The 27,737-nt window shown below is 40.8% G+C and overlaps 1 protein-coding gene across 1 annotated transcript; it reads left to right on the plus strand.

Annotated features, from left to right (window-relative positions):
* Positions 1-3,231: 3,231 nt before the first annotated feature.
* On the plus strand, positions 3,232-27,687 carry LOC124291642 (amiloride-sensitive sodium channel subunit alpha-like). Its single transcript, XM_046728692.1, has 14 exons — positions 3,232-3,318; positions 10,601-10,741; positions 12,243-12,479; positions 13,671-13,828; positions 14,444-14,524; positions 15,280-15,371; positions 18,863-19,030; positions 20,145-20,236; positions 22,108-22,216; positions 22,859-22,946; positions 23,876-23,933; positions 25,801-25,892; positions 26,288-26,363; positions 27,353-27,687. Exons 1-14 carry the CDS (start codon positions 3,256-3,258, stop codon positions 27,482-27,484), a joined length of 1,587 nt encoding a protein of 528 aa, XP_046584648.1. The 5' UTR covers positions 3,232-3,255; the 3' UTR covers positions 27,485-27,687.
* Positions 27,688-27,737: the final 50 nt, after the last annotated feature.

The following is a 27,737-nucleotide window of genomic DNA, read 5'->3' on the forward strand; positions in this document are numbered from 1 at the left end:
ACAGATCCGTAGTAATTTCTTATTTTAGATCTTAAAGTACAATTGTACTTGTTTCTGGCGTGTACATACTTTCGTAGCCATGCTCCATCGTTAAAATGCCTAAAACACCCCAGAAGTCTGTCTTTCTCATGTATTAGAAATGTGCACTCTTTGTCAAACCAAGGTTGTGAATTTCGTCTATTTATGCCATGTTTGCGTTTCATACACTGTGCAGCTTGACATATTGCATTTGTAAGAAATGTTACTGCGTTGTTAATATCTGAAAGAACGTTATCTCAAAAGCTTTCAAGCAATCTAGATATATCAGGTGAAAGTAAATTCTCCCTGAATTGGCCGACCTTGTCCACATCCCACTTAAATCTAAACTTCGCACCCTCGCCACGTGCATCCTGTATTACGTTACCATCCTCGCGTAGAGTGGCGTGTATGCCACGTGACTGAAACGTACATCGTACAGGTAAATGGTCAGACTCAGACCTCGTAACGACATCGAATTCGTGACACAATGTGAATAAAGAACTTGAAGTGATAATAAAGCCAATGACACTTGTACCCACTGCTGAAACAAAAGTATATTCACCAACACCTGCATCTGAACCACATCTTCCATTCATGATAATGAGATTGAAGTAAATACAGAGCTGTAGCACTGAACGCCCGTATTTGTTTATCACCATGTCACGCGAATGACGTGATATATTACGGGTATCGTGTATATATGAGCAATGGTCTAAACCAACATGACTCGAAATATCATGTAAAATGTAATCCAACTCTATACCTGTTCTTGCATTAAAATCCCCACCTAGTAGTACATCTACATTGCCAAGCTCTTGAATTATGTCAAGTAATGATTCTTGTAAAATACGTATACCGCACTTAGTGGGCTTGTTGTTATACCATGGAGAACTTTCTGGGTGTATGTACACACAAGCCATAAGTATATCTTTATTTGTAGAGAGCATAGATTTGTCAAACACAATAAAAATTGCATTCCCAGTACATTTGTGTAACTTAATGAACTTCTGTATACTCCTTCTAACTAAAACTAGAATGCCGCCTGATAGTCTTCCTGCATTAGATAGTTTCACTGTTGGAACACTATAACGCACATACTCAGGGAAATCATCTTCAAGAGAAGTATGATCATGCCAGGTGTTCAGTGAGTCCCACAATGTCATGGTGTGCTAGGAAGGATAAGAAGACATTATCACACACCTTAGAATACAGTACATTAATGTTCCAAAAAAGGAAACTAATACAAGATTCCGCCTGGGCGGGGCCACGCCCCTATCTGTTATCATTCTGCCCACCCTTCCTATGGGCTCGTAGTCGAGGGCGAGTGTTGGTATCGCTCTGTCTGTCAGACTGTCTGTCTGACTGGCTAGCAGACGATTCATCAGCGTCCTTGATGATAAGCTTGCCATTCTTATAATAACCGAATTTGTTTTCACTTTTCAGTTTCTGTTAAGTTTCTCTCTGTTTCTTTGTAAGGTCGTTAGAGATCCCATACCTAATACATTTCAGTTTATGTCTCAGACTGACCGCCCATGACTTATCTTCTGGGTACATAAACTTCACTATCATGGGTTATGCTATCTTTCACACACATTGATTTGACTTTTCATGCGTATATCTGAATTATCCATGTGTAATTTAAGCAGATACGCATCTTATCTGGAGCCCTTACTATACGTGTGCTTCAAACATTCTGTCCAAACTGTGTGTTGTTTAAAATCATATTTGTTAGCTGGTCGATTGAACTTACCCGCCAGTCAGTGTGAATACCCCGCATTGCGTTTCCATGCTTACCTCCCTTTAACTAGTTCAGTGGACGCGCTTGAACAATGTCGACAGCAGCAGGTGTACTGTTGTATATCATGTTGCACAGCTTATTTATGAAGAGCTTTCAGTGAGACAGGGTTATCGCCGCCTCTTTGAACATTTGTTTAGAACAATTTGAAGGAAATATCTGGACAATGACATCACACCCTAGTTATGTTGATCATTGCGAAATAGGTCCCCCCACCACGTAGCCATATTGGGATAATATCCACCAGTCCAAAAGTACGCTAGATGGTATAGAGATGCGCTTATTTCACCTGACGTGTCTGGATTCGGAAGCCTCTTTTGTCACTCGGAGATCAAATGACAAACGTCCTATTTTTGAATTTAGGTAATATGAATACTGTGTTGGTTTTAAATATGTTAAACGTGCGTCTGACCCAGACTCTTCAACAGATTCGCCGAGTCTCCCATGCCTTTCATGGACATAAACAAACTAAACACACATGAAGATCACGGAACACACACACACGCACTCACGCACACACATGCACTCACACACACACATACAACACAATACGTTTTGTTATTTAACGCCGCACTCAGCAATATTCCATCTATATGGCGACTGTCTGTTAATATTCGTTTCTGGACCAGATAATCCAGTGATCAACATGATGAGCAGTTGGGATGCGATGACATGTGTCAACCAAGTCAGCGAACCAGACCACCCGATCCCGTTAGTCGCCTCTAGCGACTAGCATAGGTTGCTGAGGACCAATTCAAGCTGTTTTTAACTAACCCACTCATCCTTATAAAGAGCAGTCAGTGTTATAAAGAACTACACATTATATCCAGTTAAGCGAGTACTTTCATTCGCGGAAGTTGGTCTTAATACACCCTATAATCGTTTGAAAAAAACACAAACTCGTAAAGAGCAATACCTATTCATATAGCTGTACATATAGTACAGTTTTCAAACACGTACACTAATCGATGCCCGAGGCCGATAAACAATCATGAAAAAATCACGGTGTCCCTATTCTATCCATTTTAACATGTCGCAGGGGCGGGTGTTGGAGAAAGGAGTGTGAATTAAACTGTTAATTAATTATTTAATTAATTAAACTTCCCGAAAACCTTCCGAAAATATGTGAAAAATAATCATGCTTCAAGTTTTACATAAACGATTTTACTTAGCATACATTGTGTCTTGGAAAATGTACTAGAGGTACCCAAAATGTAATCAGAGAAAAAATACCCGACATAAACAACACACAAATACTGTTCTGAAAACAACCAAGACAATCCAGCAAGCAAGACAAGCCTACCAGACTTCTGAATCGTGGATCTCTGAGGACAACTAAAGTAACACCAACTGCTGTTGTCACGCCGTATAGGTAGAAACGTCAGTGACGCGGACACATTGGATAGCGACGGGTTCGTGTGTATCGTGAGGCTCCCTCAGGGATGGACGTGTTCAGAACTGGCCAGCCTCGGTATCGGGAACCCAAACCGGATTACCACTTACCTGTAAGTGTTGACTACACTTATATTAGGAGACATAATTTACATACCTGTATTTTACTATCCATAGACACGTGTGTACTGACTGTAAAGGCATTGTACCCTATGTCAGATGTGTCTTACTTTGTCATATTGTATGATACGATCTTGGCGACTGAATGTAGAATATGACACATAAAGGCTTCCAGATAAATAGATAGGTTTTGGGGTACACAGCTACGATGAGTGAAGCCGATTTTTTATGTCTCTCGCTTTGATGTTGATGGATAGAGTTTACAACGGCGTAAAATCACACACAGTGATATGATATTACAAAAACATATTTAGAAAACACGGACATAAATCCACAGATTTACCTTACACACTCACTGTGGTCGCTCAAACAGCCGGGAGCAATAGGACGGTTCAAAGGCAGATGTTCGGGTAACCCAATGGTCTTTTCTATTTGTATGAAAGGAAAACGCTTATATGTTTTTTCCGTCAATCTTTATCTCTATAGTTTAAATGCCTATATCAATATGATCAGACGAGCAATTTTCGGATGTACAGTTTCAAATGTTTCGCAGTCATATCATTCATTTATTGTTGTCATTAACGAAAAAAGGCAACATGACCGCCATGTTATCTTCACATGGACTGTTTAGTATGTTAGACATGGCGAGGTGGATTCTGGGGTCGCCACGCCTGGCTGACCTGTACACTTATACTATACACTCTATTCAGTCACCCATCAACAAAGTAAATGTATCACCGGAGGCGTCTCACAACGAGTGTCTCACCACAGAGGACCGCGGCATCCTATAGGTGATTATAGAACAGTTCAGTTCACGTTCCTAAAACTACCTGCGGTGATACAATGGTATACGAACACAACACACAACATGCATTCAATAAGATCTAGATAGATGGCATGATGATAATGCGATTTCACATAAAAATGAATTTAATTGTGCCATAGATCAGGGCAAATGTTAAGTGGATATATATTTTAGATGATAGTGTTTTACGTGGGTTATGTGAATTGGGCCACATGAAATAACTGGTGCAGGTGTACCTGTCCAGACTATGTCGTCTGCACAGGTGACGTTTGCGCGGAGCACGACGTGCACGTATCATCCCACCAAGGGTACACCATTTGAATCAGAGGCATCAGTGGTGAGGTGACCTCAGGGCGGGGATAATCGACGTTTGGCTGATGTCATGTTTTCTGACGAATCTTGGTTCATGACCTCCATGTCCGAAGGAATCGAGTTTGGACATGTCCTAATCAGCGTTGTATGGACGTGAACGTCGTACCCCATAATCGTCTGGGGTTGGGTCTATTGTGCTATGGTGCGGTATCACAATGAATCGGCAAATGCGCTCAACGCTAACTGGACAACATCATTGCATCAATCATGGCGCAATTTTTCTCACCGTGTTCGGCAACGTTACAAGTACATGTTCAATACACATGTTCACCGTGCCAAGATTTCTACTCAGTTCCTCAAACAGCAAAACACTAATGTTTTGCGATGGACTGGACACAATCTCGATCACTGCAAATTGGAACCATATTTATCCAGGTGACATTGGTCTACTATTCAGAAACATGGTTCGACGTATTCGTGCAAGTCATGCCAACACAGGTGTTTTACTCGATATTAATAACGTTGGCTGTGAACTGCAGATTTTGAACTTTACCCCCTACAACGACTCCACACAAACCATAAAAACCCTATTAGATCTGTTTGCCTGCTCCCAAGCAGATACAATCATGTCATTTCATTTGCCTGTACCATATGGATAAGAAGATATGTCGTGATGATTCCCATTGTACTTTATCATTTTTGGCAGTATATATACCATTTGCCTTAAGCATGAATCTGTTTCAGTTTTGAGACACTCCCCGATCTTCCTTATTGTTTCCTCTTGTGAAAACATCCGTCAGAACATCTACCAGTTTCAACACAGCGAAACTTTTCCTCTCGGTTTTGGACCCTATCGTAACAAAGGTCACTCTCTTTACACCTCATCGCGCCATTATAGGTATAACCGCGCACCTATACCATTGATATATGATTCAACGGTATGTAGAACAAAACAAACCTCCTGGATTAGCGCATCTGCCAAGACTTCTCTTATGGCCCGTATGTCCGGCTAGCTTTTTCGAAATCGCCGAGCTGATGAAACCGAAACTTGCTTATATGTCTACCAATGACAGTTTGTTTAAGAAATTCTGATCCTAATTTCAATATGGCCGCCATGACAGACATTCTGTATTACCTTATGGAAATTATCAGCCGATAATGATATCAAAAATGCAAATGGCAGTAGTGTGGTTTAATGTTTGCATGGTTATTAAATATGTAACCAAACTGTGTTCGTAGGTGACTAAATATGAACAATCAAGAAATGGTTAATCGATGTTGAAATTAATGATTTGGAGGTAATCGTCCTGGAGTAAAGTGTGCAGTGGCGGTGGGGTAGCATAGTGGATAAAGCATTCATTGTTACGTAGTCCCAGGTTCGATTCCCCTCAGGGCTACTATGTGTGAAGCCCATTTCTGTTGTCTCTGTCGTGATGTTGTTTGGGAATATTGCCCAAAGCGGTGCTAAACTATACTCATTCCCTCACTCACTTAAGTTTGCAGTCACTGTGTTTTAACGACTGTTTTAAGACTGGTACTGTTGGATCATTGTGATGGTCACATCCAACATTCAAGTGCCAACGGGTTTTGTCTGGGAATTTATTTCAAATTTAAATGCAGTTCAAACAAGTTATATTCAAGAACGAAACTTTTTAAAAAGGGTTAATCTTTATGTGTGTCGTTTTGACGGCATTACGAAGGGTAATAGACTCTTTTTTCTCTCTGTCCTTCTCAGAATATGTACAAGTACATTTGCCCAAACTCAGAAAATGGGTTTAATTAAATGTAATAGAATCAACAAAATAAATACTTTTTTGAATTAAGAAGCGTAATAGAAACCCAATTTCTCATTAGTCATTGTTATTTTTGCGGAAATTATTTGGAAATTACTACCATTCGTTACGTGTCTGTCTTTGTTGAGGGGCGGTGGTGTAGCCTAGTGGTTAAAGCGTCCGCTCGTCACGCCGAAGACCCGGGTTCGTTCCCCACATGGGTAAAACATGTGAAGCCCATTTCTGGTGTTCCCAGCCGTGATATTGCTGGAATATTGCTAAAAGCGGCATACAACCATACTCACTCACTGTCTTTGTTGACATTAAACGACTACACTATTCAAGTGAGCTACAGTGTCCTGGCACTATTTTTCTATTGATACAACATGCGGAGATTTCTGAGACGAAAGTGGTATCTGAGTGGTGGGGTGGGGGTGGGGTTCTTGGAGGGAATCCTTAAGAGACAGGCAGTGACCCCTACCTTTGTGTCCATCAAGGTCACCGCTAAAACGGGTGGGTGTGGTGTCATGTTTTTCTCGATTGCCAGGCCATTTGGTTCATAGTTGACCGATCTACACGCTCTAAACATCGATGGTATTACTTGTGCTCTAAACCGTAACGACCACTCTCGGTGTGTAAAGAGTAAATGTATATACAATAATAGCTTTAGCATGACTAACTCCTTCTATCGCCATTGTGGAAGTTGAATTAGAGCTATGTATGTGACAACACGGCAATCTGGATTCACACATGCGTGAATGAAATATGGGTCATGATTGTTGGAGACTAATCAGTTGGAGCTGTGGCTAACATTGTGGTAATAAAACTTCCTTTGGGTATCGACATGACCGTTGAAATAATCATTTTGATGTGTCACTGTGTGCTTGTGAAAGCTTTCAATTTGGTGTACAAGCTGGCAAATACCCTTTGGGGAATGGATTCTAGAAGCAATAAAGGAACAGGTAGATGATAAACGGTTACCACTGCACAAGCATAAACTGATATTACAATGTGTTTTAATATGCGATATAACGAAAACTATAAAAATAATGACGATAATAATTAATTTCTCTGATTGGCATTCTAGAAGTTGAGGAGATGAAGAATGGGGACAATTGTTATGGATATACAACGTCCTTATTCTGTATGAGCGACGTTTCGACATAGATTCTAATGTCATTGTCAAGCAAGTGGATAATAATCAAGCCCACAAATCATGCCAATGGGGACCCATATTATATTATCACACTTTTATAGACTTGACGTTTTTGCATTCCTACGGCTGCAGGATGAACATTTTCGATCCAAGTTATTTTTCCAAATAAAAGTAGCAGGGCGTGGAGTCATCCCATAGGTGACATCCTTACCGTGTCAGCTTGCTGATGAGCTTAACATCTTTGGACATGTGGAAAAGGCGTCCGACTTCGGATCAGAAGGCCCGTGGTCTGGCTTCGGAAATGTTATGGCCGTTACACAAGCATAACACGTTTGAAAACCCGTGATGCTGTGTTGGACGGGACAGAAAAGAAAAGGTTAATTTAGAGTGTTTACCCACACACTGACTCGTCGAAGCTGGTTTCAAGAGATGCGTACTTGTAGACTGAAGAAATCCCAGAGCAGATTGACATTATCCACAACAGGTAGTAGACAACGAGTAAGAGATAATAGGGTGAAGCCAAGTGTGCGGCAAGGATTAAAACGTTGCAGCAAGCTGATGGATACAAATTAAGAATCAATTTCTTCGTAAGATCTTCCAACACAGTCGGACACAATGTTCTTCTTCTCTGTCAATCGGATTGTGATTTTAATAGTTTCTGCGAGAGTTTGTGATCCTTATCATAACTCAACATCACACATATGTCCATAGAACGTTGAGCCAATCTTTACAGACTTATGAGAGACTATGTAACATATAAAAATACAAAATTAAAGGAATATATATAGGATATATAATACATATTTACAGTACCAAGTTAAGAGTATCAAAGGTCATGTCGCCGCCGTAAGACTAGAAAGCAGGTTTTGGCTGTATTAAAAGACACTTGTGGATTGGACAGTAAAAATATAATCTTATCAACGTCACTAAATGACACATTCCTAACAGTAAGCTGCTCACATTTACTATAAAGGACATCTCTTTCAAAAGAATAAAATGGACACTGCAGTAAAACATGACATTCATCTTCAATAAAATCTTTACAATAAAAACATGTTCTTTCCTTTAGAGGAGTACAATTATATCGTCCAGTTTCACCTCTTATCATGCATGTATAACTCTCAAACTACGCAACTGGGATACGATCGACTCATTGTCACACAGGTCAGCTGCCAGTAAACGTAACAATGTGCAGGTTTTGGATATTCCTGAAACTTTACTGAGGAAACTGTGAGGTACAAAAACGATCTCGCAGACGAAGTTCAAACTCTATATATGGTTTAAATAGAGTAGTGAGGGGACTGAAATATTTGGGATACAGGACACAGCTGGATATATCTGGGATACATGATATATTGGGGAAACAGCTGGATATATTTGGGGTACAGCTAAAGGGATGTCCACCCATGGAACTCTATAGCTGAATATAATTTGAAGTACAAGTTCATTTGAGCTACAGCTGGATATATTTACAGGTAAAAGCGGATATATTTGGGGGGACTGATATGGTTCAAAACAGAGTAGGTATATTTGAGGGACTGGGGTATATTTGGGATACAGTACAGTGGATGGGGTATATATCAGCTGGGTATATTTGGGGTACATGGATATGGGTTACTGTCGGGTATATTTGGGATACAGCTGGTATATTACGGATATAGTTGGGTATATTTGGGGTATAGTTGGGTATTTTTGGGGGTATAGCTGGGTATATCTGGGGTACAGCTGGGTATATTTGGGGTATAGTTGGATATTGATAAAGGCGCTGAGAGGAATCAAAACCACTGGACCCACCTATTGACATCCTAAGGAAATAGAAGGAAACGAACTGAATAAACTCATGTTGGCAAAGTGGGCTTAAAGTACGATAAAAAGTCTACAATAAAAGTACAAGTTCATTCACTTTATATGGTACAAAAACGATCTCGCAGACGAAGTTCAAACTCTATATATGGTTCAAATAGAGTAGTGAGGGGACTGCGTATATTTGGGATACAGTTGGATATATCTTGGGTATAGCTGGATATATCTGGGGTATAGCTGGATATATTTGGGATACAGCTGGGTATATTTGGGGTACAGCTGGATATATTTGGGTTACTGTCGGGTATATTTGGGATACAGCTGGTATATTACGGATATAGTTGGGTATATTTGGGGTATAGTTGGGTATATTTGGGGTATAGCTGGGTATATCTGGGGTACAGCTGGGTATATTTGGGGTATAGTTGGATATTGATAAAGGCGCTGAGAGGAATCAAAACCACTGTGACCCAGCAGAGTACACTATTGACATCCTAGTCTTTCTGAGGTTTCTCTCAAATAGAAGGAAACGGGAATTGAATAAACACGAGTACATGTTGGCAAAGTCGGCGCTGAAAGTGTCCACCCATGGAGCCTAACAAAGGAACGAGCTCAACTGTACGATAAAAGTACAAGTTCATTCACGTTATATGGTACAAAAACGATCTCGCAGACGAAGTTCAAAATATGGTTCAAATAGAGTAGTGAGTAGTTCAATCACGACTCAAACTCCCCAATCGTCTTTGTCATACGGGACAGTGAAGTAGCCTAGTGGTTAAAGCTTTCACGCGTCACGCTGAAGACCCGATGGGTGCAATGTGGGAAGCCAATATCTGGTGTCCCCGCCGTGATATTGTTGGAATATTGCTAAAAGCGGCGTAAAACCACACTCACTCACTCACTCACTCTTTGTCATGTTATGGCGTCCTCCAAGGTCACAGGTATGACGAGTGTGTGGGCTTTCAATGTGTTGTTCACGAATACCATGCCATTAAGCTCGGGGTGAATAGTTGACCGATCTACGAGTCTAAATATCGACGGTAATGACCACACCTGGTGTGTAAAGTGAAAATGTATATATAATAATAGCTTTAGCATAACTAATTCCTTCTATCGCCATTGTGGAAGTTGAATTGGAGCTACGTATATGACAACACGGCAATCTGGATGTCAGCACAAGCGCGAATGAGCAATGGGTCATGTTTGTTGGAGATCAATTATTTGGAACTGTTGTTAACATTGTAGTCATAAAACTTCACTCACTCACTCATTGTCATGTACGTTTATAGCATCGCGATATACTGGTACTGCCTTGGCTGGTACTCTCAAGGCATGGCAATGTCTGATCACATTCGTCCAGAATTCAGACACATAAGAAAGATCCCTGATATTGGCATTGTGACCTATGAACTATATTTCTTCTCCAGAATCCCAAGGTTTTCACGAGCGACAATGATGAGAAAGAAAAGCCACGTGGCAAATGTGTCACGTTCTTCACGTACTTTGCAGAAAGTACGTCGTTTATGGGAATACCCAAGATATGGGCGTCGCCGCGTCTTGTATTCAAGGTAAGCTGTGGTTTTGAGACAATTTTGAATGGATGGGGGATCAGGTTACTATCGTTATTAACATAAACCACATGTAATAAGAGTGTTTGATATGTTAAACCGGTGGTTGACAGAATGAGCATCGTCGTTAGAGAATGTGGTAACACCAAATCAGCCAGTTAGAAAGGCGGATCCAGATGTGTGTGTGCGCGCATGTGTGCGTGTGCGTGTGCAGAGATTCCCCATCCCCCCTTGTCCTGAAAGTTTATTAAATGACCATTGAAACACTCGTGAAAACGGGTGGAAACGAACTGTGTGCCCCAATGATTTCAAAGGAGGCGTACACCCTAGTCTTGTCCTTGATCCCACCGTGGCCACTCGACGAATGGAAAGAAATCAGTTTTTGAGTATCTCTTTAACTTCATGATCTGAACTGGTACATGTAGTTTTAGTCTTGAAACTAGGGACAATACATCACCATTGCAAATGCAAGTCTCTTTAAAGGGACATGTATTGGTGATTTTTACAAAAGAAATGTGCAGTTTTTATCGCGTGTGTTCAATAATGTATTTGAAACATTATCCATAAACATTATCTGATATATCTGAAGATAAAAGGTGAGTTATAAATGAATTAAACACATTAAAATTTTATTCTTTCAAAAGTAAAATTGAATTGATTAATCAAGGTTTCACAACTGTGCACTGTTTTTAACTGCTGCTACCGTAGATAATATATAATACATTTTATTACTGATCATTGATTTAAATATTGAACGGGGATTCCCAAGGTTATGACCAATGGCGGAAATATGTGTTACTCTCAGAGTTTCAGTTTGCTTTTGGCTTGGAATTATTCTTAGAACCATTATAACCAAACATGTTTTATAAGTACTGGTCAAGTTTACTTTGTTTGTTAATTATTATAAATTGTAATGTGTGTGTGCTACTGTAAAAAATGCAAGAAAAAGAAACAGATGTATATATAAAAACATATGCGTACATAATTATAACTCTTAGCTAAAATCTTTAAAGCAAATTCTTTTATAAATAGGTATCTGGATCTTCGCTTGTTCACTAGTTCTACCGAAGCTAAATGTCCGTTTCCCACACAGGCATACACTGTGGGACAAGGACCATCGGGTTCACAGCCACGTGTGCAAATTACAGAATGTTATAAAACCGTTAATCGATATGTCAAATCGACGCCAAAAAATTAGCCGTACAGATTTGCGTGTCTGAAGCCTTTGATCGTGGGATCGAATCCAAAATCAACCCTGATTATGTTTATAGGTTTGTCAACACCATACCTGCATTACACGTCTATACGGGCTTACCTTCGACAGAAAAACTGTTCAGAGCCACGGAAACGTCGATACCCCCTCCACTGTAACACTGTAAGAGTGCGAAGTTCAAAGTTGATCAGTTTTTCATGTCGTTTGTAAATTATCCTATCAATGCCAAAGAGAAGATAACAGCCACTCGAAAGTTACTTTCTCATGAACATATCTGCGTATTTTCAGATTATGTGGACATTGTTCTTTCTTGGGGCAACGACAGTGATGATCATTCAGCTAGTCGAACTCTTCACGACGTTTTACAAGTACCCCGTTAAGACGTCGGTGAAACTTGGCTTCACTGCACTGCCCTTCCCTGCCGTCACCATCTGCAACATGAACCCTATCAAGCTGTCCAAGGCGAAGTTGCTCAGTTGCGAGCTTCAGAAAACCCTCGAAATCCCCACTGAATACCAGAGTGAAGTACGCCATTATCGAGATATAGTTCCTTATTATAACCTCTGTTGGTACGGGTGGGTAGGGCAAGGGTGTTTCTCTGAGTTGTGTTCGTCAGGCTGCTTGTCTCAGTTTCTTCGCCGTTAGAATTCTTGGTCCAAGGGCTTGATCCAAACCATTCATATCTCACTTCAAGGTTTACTGCCGCAAAATCGGACCTTACATGATGCAGTGTTTAACTTCCTTGCCCTTTCTTAATTACCTTTTGCTTTAAACGTAAGAATTGTCTCTTCTGTACCTTTCCGATCACTCCTCTCTGTCAGTAGCGAACGCTGACTTCAGAAATCTTTTATCTTAATAATAACTGTTCTTATGTTTGGTAAAGAGATTCTGCGATAAGTTACTGATTTGTGCGACCCGTGAAGATCAGGGTTAGAATTGATCTTCAGTAACACATGCTTGACGTAAGAGGCGACTAACGGAATCGGGTGATGAGGCTCGCTGACTTAGTTGACGCGAGCCATCGTATCCCATTTGCGTAGATTGATGCTCATGCTGTTGATCACTGGATTGTATGGTCCAGACTCGATTATTACAGACCGCCGCCATATAGCTGGAATATTGCTGAGTGTGGCGTTAAGCAACCAACCCACCAACCAACTGATTGGTGCTCTCAAGTGATTTTGCTTTAATGACATTAGAAATCTGAATGATGTGTTTAGCTTATGTAGGGGCGTTGAATACATTATCATCATTGTCGTGGTCATTTATTTATTTATTTATTTATTTATTTATCAACTGTGATTACAAAAGACAACGGGTAAAATAAAGGAAGAAACCTCCAGACTACTTTAAGCTTTTTCGATGTCATATATAGAAATATTTATCTATACTTCACGTCCATACACACCAATAGCAGGGTTGCTTCTGTAACAGGAGGGGCGGTGGGGTAGCCTAGTGGGTAAAGCGTTCGCTCGTCACGCCGAAGGCCCGGGTTCGATTCCCCACATGGGTAAAATGTGTGAAGCCCATTTCTGGTGTCCCCCGACGTGATATTGCTGGAATATTGCTAAAAGCGGCGTAAAATCAAACTCACTCACTCACTCACTGTAACGGGACGTCAGTTACACTTCTCCACCAATAGCACTTGCCTATGTGACATGACGTCAGTTACACTTGAGGTTTACAGGTGATGGTCTTATCTTTACGTCTCTGTAGGAATGTGTGAACATCACCAACACCGTGGACTTGAGCGAGTTCACGGAGACGGAATACGTGTGTGACGAGAGTGGTTGTTACGAAGAGGAGGCAGGCGGTCTGGACACCTTCTATGTGAGGAGGGAGCTCATTGCCAACTATCTGGCAGCAGAATACCCGTGAGAAACAAAACATTCATGTCTTACTTTTGCACCTTACTACTCAAAAGACGTTAAGGAATACTCCAATCATTCACGTTGCTATGGTTATACTATAGATTTTACAGATTAACTTTTGCAAAGGAAAGAAGGCCTCCCTAACTCTGATTTTATGTGTATTTCTTAGACTTGTAAAAGCAATGAAAATATGGCGGCCGTCTTGAAAATTGGTGCCAAAATGACCTAAGTTGGACACGTGGGATGTCCATCGAATGATTTCATGGACATAAGGCTATAACGGAAATTAGTTGCTCGATTTGGTAGAGAAACATAAAGATCTGTCTCGTGGGTTATGTGACGGATTAACACACGTAGGTAAAAAATCGGGTGATGTTTCTTCTTTTTGGTTTGTATACATGACCTTGTGATCGCAGTATTGTCTGTAATTGGCATCTTAGCAGATAAAGTGATTTCCCTGCCAGTTTGATCCCATTTAAGCACAAAGGCACTGCCATATCATGTCATCTGGATAGAGCAGCATAGTTTGGAGGACTTCGTGGGATGACTTATGATAGTTACGATATTCTGGTAACCATTTACAGCGATATTCTGGTAACCTCAACTTATTCCTTTTAGCGAGGTTCGTAAAGACGTTGGCCATCACCTTGAATCTATGCTGATTGAGTGCTCCCTCAATGGACGAAGCTGCGATGCCAGGTAGGCAAAGACGTTATATGTGAATATATATGTAATGACAATAGAATAGGCTATAGTACTCGATAACTCCCGAATTTCTATTAGCATTGTGTATATTAAGACATTGTCGCGCCCTAACAAGGGTCGAGTTTTAATCCGTGAAGGATTAGCATTTCCACAATTTGAGGTTTCAATTGAGTTGTTATTTCGCTGGAGCGATGCAGTTTATTATCTCCGGAAATTATGTATTTAACTGAATGAGTGAGTGAGTGATTGTGGTTTTATGCCGCTTTGAGTGAGTGAGTGAGTGAGTGAATTGAGTTTTACGCCGCACTCAGCAATATTCCAGCTATATGGCGGCGGTTTGTAAATAATCGAGTCTGGATCAGGCAATCCAGTGATCAACAGCATGAGCATCGATCTGCGCAATTGGGAACCGATGACATGTGTCAACCAAGTCAGCGAGTCTGACCATCCGATCCCGTTAGTCGCCTCTTACGACAAGCATGGGTTACTGAAGGCCAATATTCTAACCCGGGGACGTTCACGGGTCTCCGCTTTGAGCAATACTCCAGCAATATCGCAACGAGGTATTCATATAAACAAGTATGCTTGCCTTTGTCCAGAAAATATGCCACAAATACAAACATAATATTGTGGGTAATCCGATATACCTGACACAGAACATGGAGATTTTACTGAAGCAGAATCCAGTTAATGACTGGTGCCTTGGATATTGTAATCATCTTTAAGATGCCTCAAACGTTTCTTACCAGCAAGTTCACGACGTTTCTGTCCAATGATCTTGGGAACTGCTTCACACTCAGGAGCAAAGGGCTACAGGCCACGAAAAGCGGACCTGAATCAGGTAAGGAGCAGGGCCTAGATTTTCGAAGCTCTCATAGCGCTAAGTTAGTCGTAAGTTAATGTTAATGAAAATCGAAATGTTCGAAAATCAAAGCCCAGGGAGATAATTACGCGGGTGCGATAACTACAAACCACGTGACCGTCCCATGTCCATGTGAGACATCAGGTGTTTCATGGATAAGATCTTGTGAGTGAATGAGTTTGGTTTTACGCCACTTTAAGCAATATTCCAGCAATATCACGTCCGGGGACACCAGAACACCACACATTGTACCCATGTAGGGAATAGAACCCGGGTCTTCGGCGTGACAAGCGAACGCGCTAACCACTAGGCTATCCTACAGCCCCTCTAACTGAAACAACCTTGACCAGCTATCAAGTGCTTGGTTTCATTCAAGAGAGACAACTCCGTTAATCCTTTTTCATTAGTTTGTGAAGAGTTATCCCCCTTTGTTTACTTGCTAGCAGACGACATTTTCAGTGATCCTCAGTATGGATGATTTAGAGAAGAGGAAGTTGATTTTAGAGTATTATAACAAGGACATCAGATCAGCTAAAGTGATTTCAAGTAGAACAGGCATCCCTTTGTCCACTGTTTATCGTGTTTTGAAAAATATTGCAAATGGATATGGCATTGAGCACCAGGGAGGCGCAGGTAGGCCCAGAAAATTGACTGTCGGTGACAGGAGGCGGCTTGGTATTCTTGTTTCTAAAAACAAACTGAAAGAGTTTAGAAACTTAAGGCTGGATATGATTGATAGAGGAACTGTGGCTGTCTGTAAGGAGACAATTAGAACTGAGCTACATGCAATGGTTGGCAGAAAAGTCGAAGAAATCCATCACCGATCATGAAATCTGAACAAAAGGAGCGAAGGTTGAACTGGTGCTTACAGCATAGAAATTTTAACTGGGACAATGTGATTTTCTCAGATGAAAGTTCTGTGTGTCTGTTTCTTAATACACTGAAATTCTGGACCAAACAAACTAAAAAGCATTTGTATCAGCGCCCAAAGTACAGTCCGAAAATTAAGGTGTGGGGTGGCATATCTGTGTTAGGGGCAACACCCCTCTGTGTATTTGAAGGGAATCTGAACAGTGAGCGGTACACAGATATTCTCGAGGGACATTTCCTTCCATCTGCTCACGTGTTATGGACATTTTTGGATTTTCCAGCAGGACAACGACCCAAAACATCGTTCAAAGCATTCACAGGCCTGGTTTCGGACCCAAAATATGACGTTATTAGATTGGCCAAGCTATAGCCCTGACCTAAAGCCAATAGAAAATGTTTGGGAACTTATGAAGGAAAGTGTCAATAAGAAAAATCTGACAAATATTGCTGAAATGAAAGAAGAGGTGGTCCGATATTGGGACAGCATGGACCACGACTTTCTAACTTCTTTGATCAGTAGTATGCCCCGCTGCATTGAAGCCTGCATTGCTGCCAATGGTGCCTTGACAAAATACTAACTGTTCACCTGTCTTTGAATGTGGAGTTATGTTCTGCTAATATTCACATTGAATACGTGAGTAATGAGTGAAAAATTTTTTTTTTTTACAATCTTTAACTTCTCAATAATTTCTGGTTGTACTGTAATTATATTGTACTGAGTATATAATTCGTGTTAGAATATATCCGATGCCTACCTCTAAGGAAAAACCAACAAACGGCTTTATCAACTTGGGTGATATTTGATTGATTCCTGTTTCTTCCAACGTCCATTAATGTGTAGCAGTCAGTTCATTGTTTGAAACATTTAAGCTTTACACTGACTGATTTGAGCAGCAATTAGCTTGTGTTTTCTTTCTTTAATGGCTGTATTAAACCAAGAAAAACCAAAATACGTTTGACCACATCAGGCAAAATTACAATATTTACAACCTTCCTGGCTGTTGTATCTACCTAAACAGTCATTAAACATATGCCTGGTTCCATGTTTGTATTCAGCTCGACCTGTATCAGTGATAACACTGCACGGCCCTTAAGCATGCTGGTATATTGAGTGACAGATAATTACTTCTTTGTAGAACGTCAGTGCATGTACTTTCCATAGAAAGCTGCGATAGTTTTGCCGTTTCGATAGTTCTAATAACAAAACAAAAGGCTGTCATACATTATTTTTCGTTTTTTAACGCACGTCCCTGTTTGAACAATTTTGAACAAATGGACGAATTGTTATTTTTATGTTACATTACCTTGAACCAACATGTATCAATTAATGTGCACTGAAATAATAAGATAGAACTATTTTTTTAATTGCAAGTAGAGATTATTTTACAGAGGGATGTTTAAGTCAGAGAACACACACCGTCGGGCCTCTATTTCTGAAGGGAGAATGGGTGGTTCAGTTGTTCAGGGTTCGTATTTCGCTGTGTAGAGTTATGTCCCTTGGGCTCACCAGACACCTATGATTGTGGAATCGAGTTCCGGTTTGCCTCTTAGTCGTTTATTTGGGGCGGTGGGGTAGCCTAGTAGTTTAAGCGTTCGCTCGCCACGCGTACGACCCGGGTTCTATTCCCCAAATGAGTACAATGTATGACACCATTTCTGGTGTCCCCCGTCGTGATATTGATGGAATATTGCTAAAAGCGGTGTAAAACCTCACTCACTCACTACTCGTTTATTTCACCAACTTGGTCAAAGTCTGAGTGCTAAGATGACTTCGGGCTTTTTAAAGAGGCGTTAAACTCAACTAACTCACTGTAATTCATATACTTAGACAGTTACTTGTTCCTTTAATGAAGGCGGTGGGGTAGCCTAGTGGTTAAAGCGTTCGCTCGTCACGCCGAAGACCCGGGTTCGATTCCCCACATGGGCACAATGTGTGAAGCCCATTTCTGGTGTCCCCAACCGTGATATTGTTCGTTACACGTTCTTTATTCTGATTTGCTTGATAGCACGTCATAATGATAATATGGCCTCTTATATAACGCAGGGACATGCTCTAAGCGCATACAACATGGTGGACATTATTACCCCGGATAACCCAAGCTACCTGTGAGGCGCTAGGAGGTTAACAGTCATATGACTTATCCCAACGGTTACCCATTTTCTGCTGGGTGAACAATTTTAGCAATTTTGAACACACCGTTTGCCTGAGGTGAGACTTCGTTGTGTGGCAGGACTGAAGTCCTAGAAACTCTCAGATGCCAAACACGGTCACCCATCCAAGTCTTCTCCGTGACCGACGTTGCTTAACGTCACCTGGTCTGGTCAAATATTTACAGTGAGTGAATGAATATAGTTTTAAGCCGCTTTTAGCAATATCACGGTAGGGGACACCAGAAATGGGCTTCACACATTGTACCAATGTTGGAAATCGAACCCGGGTCTTCGGCGTGACGAGCGAACACTTTAACCACTAGGCTACCCCACCGCCCCCGAATATGTACAGACGGCACACTCATAACTGACATGTTGCCGGAAAACCTAATAATTTGGATCATGATAATATATGTTTTTCCGGTAATGTTTGTGGATGTTTCTACCAGGATTATCAATGGTCATCAATCTTGAATCCGAGGAATTTATCGAAACTTTCAAGACGGGGTACGGCCTGAGGGTGGTGATACACGACAACGGGACACGCCCCTTTCCCGGGTCAGAAGGCTTCACGGTCTCAGCGGGTTCTGAGACAAGTATTGCCCTGAAACTGGTACGTCGTGTATACTTCCTGTACATGCTCGACACCCACTATCCCCTCCATTTTGTCTGTCTTCAACCCCATCTTTGCCTGTATCAATTGTTTGATCAGCTTTCTAGACGTTGGTGAGTCAAAAATTAAACTTACAAACGTGTCGATGTCGATTCTTACTTTTAACTTCGATGTATTTATAAACTGCATAAATTCACTTACAACTCTGTGCCTATGTCGGAAGCACAGGGGCGTGTCACGCTTAGAAACAGCGTTAGAAAGACATATAGGTATATAGACCCTACCCTAGTACTATATAAAAGGAAAGGGATGTAACGACGGAACCACCCCCTCCTCAATCTAAGTTAGATTTCACCACGTAAACTATCTTTAAGGCCCCGTCGAGGCCTACGGATCAAAAGCGAGATGCTTTCCCTACAAAATGAGCTATAAATGGTCACAATCGGATCATTATTTCAAAAGTTATACGCCACGACTCACCGAAAACAGCTACCTCCGCAATTCCAAGCCAAAATCATGGATCACCCAAGACAGCGAAAACTCACCTTTTAAATTCGTTTATTAATTCCATCCACGTTGACAGCACCTATGTAGGGCTAGGTTCGATCGGCAGCGGCATTCCACGGGTCTAAAAACTTATTGCAACATCTACAAATCATTTCCTCGACAGTAAGCAGGCATTTTCTCCAAAACCATCGGCAATCATACTCACTTGTCGGCCATAGATGGCCTTGACATTTAACGGGGCCTTAAAAATAGTTTACGTGGTGAAATCTAACTTAGATTGAGGAGGGGTTGGTTCCGTCGTTACATCCCTTTCCTTTTATATAGTACTAGGGTAGGGTCTATATACCTATATATCTTTCTAACGCTGTTTCTAAGCATGACACGCCCCTGTGGTCGGAAGTACAGTCCTTTCATTGGAATATCTTTTTGTGCGTATGTGTTAAGTGAATATACTTTGAGTGTTTGCGCAGAGGACTTACTGTGCAAGATAATGGCGGAGTATTCCGTCATACCTCAAGTCATAAGCACAACGGTCCCTTTAACATCCTTAATACCAGGGTATGCATAATCCCGAGACATGTAAAGACTGCTTTGTTTCCTGGTGACAATAGGTAACGATTCAACGACTCGGGGGGGAGATTACGGCAAATGTAACGACAGCCTGATTTTCAAGAAGAAGTTCGGTGTGGCTTACACAGAGAGGGTGAGTACAAGCCTATATATATGTCAACAGCCGAGGCGAAGGATGTGTACACAATCTGTCTGTGTAAGAGTTCTATCGTTTTATTGTATCACGTGATAGTGTGTGAATTTGGTATATATACTCTCCAAAAAAAAGAAACGCATCATGAAAATAGCAATTTCATGTAGCAATGAATTAAAACGTGATTCATTTTACAAAAGGTTTTGCTCTGTTTAGGAGTCCTATGGTGTTTATGTTTTGAAACATCACAACAAAACGCACCATCCGTAAAATACCCGTATTGCCTGCAATATGGTTGACTATTTAGACGCTCCATGAATTATACACATAGAAAAAAGTATCGCAACACCACGCATTTTTTCATAGTATGGTATAGTTATGTGTTATAAATTACCACTAACCATAGCAAAGAAACTTCCCTAAAGCTGAATATAATTTACAAATAGGATAAACTGACCCTCAAGGAATGAATAAATAGCAAATCTTTAGAAACGCAAATAGAACGAAAATCTGTAGTCTATTCAGAGAAGCCAACACGACACAAACTGACTCATTTTGAAGTGCTGATAACTATGGTCGTGTGGCGTTAACATGTGCGGCTATTTTCAAGAATCTGGCATACAATCCTCATGAAATCACCCAAGTATCCATGACCGGGCACAATGTCTATTTCAACCTCCACCAACAGGAATAACATCCCTGGCCCTCCAGCCCATTGAATCTTACGATGATGTATTGCGTTCCATTACTTGAAGATATTGAACTGGAGGATCTCTGTGGCGTTTCCTGCGAGCCATAATGTCCCAATCATGCTCTGGGATTGAGAGCTGGCGGGCCAAGGAAGAGTTGCGACCACCTCTTGACGTAAGAAATCACTAAAGGTACGTGTACGATGTGGCCTACCATTGTCATACACGAATTCTGACCTTGCGTTCAGAGGATGGTCATCAATATGTGGTACAACGACCCTGCCTAGGATGTCAGTGATGTCTCGTTGTCTATTCAGCCTTTTTCTGATCGTCAAAAGGCCAGGTTTACAGTGAAATGAGAGGCATTCCTACACCAACAATAAACCCCCGCAAAAAGGTGCCTGCTCCAAGATATTAATACAGTGTTTCCGAGGCACCAAACACGACTCATCCATCAGTCATTAACAAAGAAATGGACTTTCGTACGACCAGTGGACCCTTCCCCCTGGCGTCAAATTCCAGCGATATCGAGCTCGAAACCCATGGCGACCATCTTGAAAAAACGCGGCCATCCTGGAGTTTTGAATGGCCAACGTTATTTTCTGAACAGGGAGCCCATGGTGAGCAATCATGCCAAATTTGGTGCTTGTATTACAAAGTGAACGATTCGGCCTATTTTGGTCTGTGTTCCGCCCTACTAAACCACTGCCGCTTTGTGCTCTGGGGATAACCCGGATGGACCAAGGTGACCTCGGAACGTTCTGTTGGACAAACAACGCGGACGCTACTCTGTTTTCAACTTCCAACTCGACATAACAGATGAAATCTTATGATTCTGAGAAGGGCTGTATCCTCCCCATGAGTGGTCTCCCGCGGTCGACCTGAACGCTGAAACTTGATATATAAAACGAAATATCTCCTTAATCGCAGCACGTGGATATGTAAAATCAGTGTATGGTGCACCCGGAGGGTCTAAATAATCATACGAACAAACAATAACAATATATAAGGGGTGAAAATCATAGGTGTTGCGATACTTTGTCACAATATTTTTATTGTTATTGATAGTTATCTTTTTGTTAAGAGAGAATATTTTTAACACGTAATTTTTAATTTAAATAGTGACTTGTAGCCACCCTAAAGTATGTTTGTTTACTGGTGTTAAATGTTGTTATTTACAAGGCGTGTCGGGAGTTTTGTCAACGAAATCTGGTGATAGATATATGCAAGTGTCGACCAGAGGACGAGAGTCAACTCAACAGCTCTGTCAAGATCTGCAACACCAACAAAGGTTAGTCGTCCAGAAATAGTTAAGACCTCTGCCAAGACCTGCACCACTAACACAGGAATAAGTTTAGGGTTTACAGAAATGTCGTCAATACGTCTATCAAGACCTGCACTACTATCACAGAAATAAGTTTAGGGTTTACAGAAGTGTCGTCAATACGTCTATCAAGACATGCATCACTAACACAGGAATACGTTTAGGGTATGCACATAGTTTTCACATTACATCAAACCGAACTTCTTTCTACGTGACATGGGTGCAATATGTGAAGCTCATTTCTGGTATGCTCCGCCGTGACCTTGCTGGAATATTTCTAAAAGCGGCGTAAAAACCCAACACACACACACACACACACACACACACTTACTCTTTCTATGTAGCGATAATATTGCTTATTCTTTTGCACTGAAGTTCTATATAATAAATATGATCTATTTAGACCAATGGTTCTGTTAATACACGATCAGATAATTTCTAGATATCACCAACAATCAAAATGATTATAAGAAAGAAAGTAAGATACTTTATTACTGGCAACAGATTCATAACATATGATACGACATTTCGGTATAGATGCATATACCGTTGTCAAGCAAGAGTGATTATAATAAAACTACTGTCTAAGCTATACACTACCCTCTTCAGAGTGGAACTGTCAGGACCGAGTACAGAACAAGTATGTGGTGGACAGTGGCAAGGGGGTGGATACCTGCAAGTGCGGCACCCCTTGTGTGTGAGTACGCTCTTGGTGATTTATTTTCAACAGCATTATGTGTCAAGGCTCTTTTGTGTTTGTTTGTTGATGTAACTTTAAGTTTCATTCAGCATGTGCATGTGTCTTTTTGGTAGACGCCGCTTTTAACGGTACTCCAGTTATGTTGAGATGTGATTCAATTGAAAAAAAAAAGATTTTACATTGATGTAAGGCTCACAATTTCAAAGTTCAAGCGGCACCATTTAAATTGAAATTTAAAACTCTAATTTAATAACTGTTATATCCAATATCCAATGTCCATTTTGTAATCTGTCTCAAGAAGATGAGTACCATGTATTACTCATATGCCCTCAATATTTAGAAATAAGAGAAAATTATCTGCCTTAGTTTTTCTACAACCAACCGTCTAGACATAAATTCCGTATGCTACTTCGCACAGAAATGTTGAATTATTGTATAAGGTAGAGCTTGTGTTATAAAGATCTAAAGACTAAAGATCTGTTGTCTGTCTGTCTGAAAAAGATTTTTTTTGTATGAGATTGTGGGCACAGACATATATGCTATGACGTTTTGTCATATACACTTTCTCTGCCTCTTCCCTCACTTCTGGTTCGTCCTTCCCTGTCTTCTCTGCCCTGCCCCCCTCTCTTTCTCGCCCTTTCTCCTGCTGCAACCACAGTACTGCTAGAACCAGTACTGCTCTCTGTCTCCACCCCCTCTCTCTCTCCTCTCTTTGTGTATCTCTCTCTCTCTTTATCTCTCTCGCCCTCTCTCTCCATCTCTCGCCCTATCTCTATCTCTCACTCTCAATCCAGACAGAGCACTGAATTGTCTGGTCCAAGCAACCATGTAAAGATTGCCGCCATTTGGCTAGACGTCTCGGGTATGGATTTATACAGAATAAAAGATTAGTCGTTTCGAAACATACGCATGTGTTTGTGTTGCAGAGAGAAGGTATATCAAACAACCTTCTCATCCAGACAGTGGCCCGTGCTCAGACACATTGTACGTATATGCAAATACATTCGTTCCTTTATGCTTGACTTTACATCTAATTACATGGCATCATACCTGTCATTAAAACCGACAAAATTCTTGCCGTATTCGTGTGAAATATCTACCAAAAGTCATGAACATGTTTTAATGAATCACTATTTTATAAATATGATACCAGGTATCCTGCCGACCAGGGACACTGATCACAAACACATGCATAAGCGGGGCAATTGTTCATTTAAACTGTTTCTCAAATTTCAAAACGTCCCCCTCTACTCAAAGGTATTTTAAAGCTTACCTGAGGTTTTCAATGTTACAACCCAATGAAACAATTGTTGATAACAGTAAATGCGGATCGGTCCCACCCAGTAGTTTATAACAGTAACAGTAAATATGACCTTGTCCTACCCATGAGTTGATCACTGTCTTGATAGCAGTAAATGTGACATTGTCCTACCCAGTAGTTGATCACTTGCTTGATTACCCAGTATTTGATCTCCTGTTTGATAACAGTCAATGTGACATTGTCCTACCCAGGAGTTGATCACTTGTTTGATAACAGTAAATGTGACATTGTCCTACCCAGGAGTTGATAACTTGTTTGATACCAGTAAATGTGACATTGTCCTATCCAGTAGTTGATCACTTGTTTGATAACAGTAAATGTGGCATTGTCCTACCCAGGAGTTGATCACTTGTTTGATAACAGTAAATGTGGCATTGTCCTACCCAGGAGTTGATCACTTGTTTGATAACAGTGTGATTGTCCTACTTGATTTGTTTGATAACAGTAAATGTGACATTGTCCCCAGGAGTTGATAACTTGTTTGATAACAGTAAATGTGACATTGTCGTACCCAGAGTTGATCACTTGTTTGATAACAGTAAATGTGACATTGTCCTACCCAGGAGTTGATCACTTGTTTGATAACAGTAAATGTGACATTGTCCTACCCAGGAGTTGATCACTTGTTTGATAACAGTAAATGTGACATTGTCCTACCCAGGAGTTGATCACTTGTTTGATAACAGTAAATGTGACATTGTCCTACCCAGGAGTTGATCACTTGTTTGATAACAGTAAATGTGACATTGTCCTTACCCAGTATTGATCACTTGTTTGATAACAGTAAATGTGACATTGTCCTACCCAGTAGTTGATAACTTGTTTGATAACAGTAAATGTGACATTGTCCTACCCAGGAGTTGATCACTTGTTTGATAACAGTAAATGTGACATTGTCCTACCCAGGAGTTGATCACTTGTTTGATAACAGTAAATGTGACATTGTCCTACCCAGGAGTTGATCACTTGTTTGATAACAGTAAATGCGACATTGTCCTACCCAGGAGTTGATCACTTGTTTGATAACAGTAAATGTGACATTGTCCTACCCAGGAGTTGATCACTTGTTTGATAACAGTAAATGTGACATTGTCCTACCCAGGAGTTGATCACTTGTTTGATAACAGTAAATGAAATGTGACATTGTCCTACCCAGGAGTTGATCACTTGTTTGATAACAGTAAATGTGACATTGTCCTACCCAGGAGTTGATCTTTGTTTGATAACAGTAAATGTGACATTGTCCTACCCAGGAGTTGATCACTTGTTTGATAACAGTAAATGTGACATTGTCCTACCCAGGAGTTGATAACTTGTTTGATAACAGTAAATGTGACATTGTCCTACCCAGGAGTTGATCACTTGTTTAATAACAGTAAATGTGAACATGTCTGAGCAATTTGTTGATTACATTTACTTGATACATTTAACAATATTACGTACCTGTACATGTTGTTGACCCTGAGTCGTCGTAATGATGCAGTGTCATATTCCTATGGCTGAACCAGTGTGCTTTGTTTACTCGTTTAGCGGGCGTTAGAACAGCAAGCATGTAAGATCGAACCTGAAAGTCCCAAGTGTTCCTACAGCAGCTACGACTTTGAAAACGTCGACATAAGAACGTGAGTAACATACTTGTAGACTGAAGATTTGAAATCAGTATTTTTCGAAACAATTTAAAATAGGGCCGTTGAGTGAAGGGGTGTTGACACTAATCCGAATCATAAATATATCGGGGATACGTGGTGGTCGGGATACGGCCCCCTGACATACCCCTAAACCTAACCCAAACCTGGCTGTAGAATGTAATCAGACTTTAGTGTTCAGTTTAATTCTCGTCGGTAGTATTTCAGTCATATTTTGACTGGTGAGAATCGTTTCACACATGACGGGAAACGAACCCGGGTCTTCGGCGTGACGAGCGATCGCTTTAACCACTAGGCTACCCCACCACCCATAGTTTTATATAGAGTATATCAGCAGCATCATGACGATGAGAATGTATTTTCTGTTTCAGATCGTCTTTCTTAAAACTGAAGGTTTATTTCCACAGCTTGAATTTTGAAAGTGTAAAAGAAGAGCCCTTTTATGACGTGAGTTATTGATGAAACGTAGAACGTTTTAACTGTCATATCCATGTATTGTCGAACCAAATATAGAATTCCAGATTGTAACTTGTGTATGTCTCACTTTTTATCATATTGACATTACTGTTTTATTATATCAGTGCAGAAAAGGCAAAATATGCTGTGTCCTTTGAGCAATCACATCGTGGATGGAAAATACAATTAATTTGGTTTTTGTTGTTGTTGTATTCGAATTGTTTCTTCGATACTCTAACACTACTGTTAACAACATTCAAACTATATCAGGGGGTGGGTCACCAGCAATGGACTTAAAGCACTTTACCCTGTGGGGAATAAAAGAACACTCAGGCCTTCTCTGTGATGGTGTGACAAGCGGAATGATTTAACCACTTTGGGCCAATTCACGCCTCTTTGAAACAGGCATGTATGTAGTCTTTGAGATAGGTGCAAATAAGCAATACAGTACAATCGATAGCAGGGCATGTTACATATATCTTCCTGCAGTAGGGTAGCTAACAAAATAGGGCGAATTTGGACAGGACAAAATGGTGAGGGGTAAAATTTGGATATCAAGACACGATTAGCAGATGGTATAGTTAAATGAGTGCAGTGAAGCATGAAACTAGTGTGTGATTCACTCGTGTGAAATCCATCAGTACGGGTACTGAGATAACAGACTGAGTGAGTGAGTTTAATTTTACGCCACTTTTAGCAACATACCAGCAACAACACTGCGAGGGACTCCAGAAATCGGTTTCATTGTATTGGAATCGAACCCGAGGTATTCGACGTGACGAGGAAACGCTTTACCCAGTAGGCTACCCCATCGCCCCTGTATGGAGATGACAAACCTGATGACATAATATGAGCACATCAGCAGTCAAACCCACTAGCATAGGTTTCTTGTACGTCAAAGGGGTGTAACTCTTGCTCAATGACAGCTAATGGACGGAAATTATAAGCAGTTTAACCTTCCATCATAATTTTTGTTCCAGACTGAGCGCTTCTTGTCTGATATTGGTGGAACGATGGGTCTGTGGATTGGTGCATCTGTTCTCAGTTTGGCCGAGTTCCTGGAAATCCTCTTCGAGCTGATCTTCTGGTGCTTCTGTCCAAGGTCAAAGTAACCAGGAACACCCATTCCAAGGCTGGCACATACATGTGGCACCAGGACGTTGTTGGGAGGAACTGTTTCTTGTTCTGCTTAGGACTATGGCTGTGACGGGTCTTTTCCGTATTTAATATGTGGGCATTTTGTACGTGTAACAGAAATGTTATGGGCATTGTGATATACTCTGTATATATACTCCAGGATTAAATGTTGATTCTGTTTGTTGGTTGTAGTAGTATTTTACACAATTACACTGAACAGTTTTGTTT

This window comes from Haliotis rubra, unplaced genomic scaffold, assembly GCF_003918875.1.
Source record: "Haliotis rubra isolate DU_JTF1 unplaced genomic scaffold, ASM391887v1 Scf499, whole genome shotgun sequence".
NCBI classification, from domain to species: Eukaryota; Metazoa; Mollusca; class Gastropoda; order Lepetellida; family Haliotidae; genus Haliotis; species Haliotis rubra.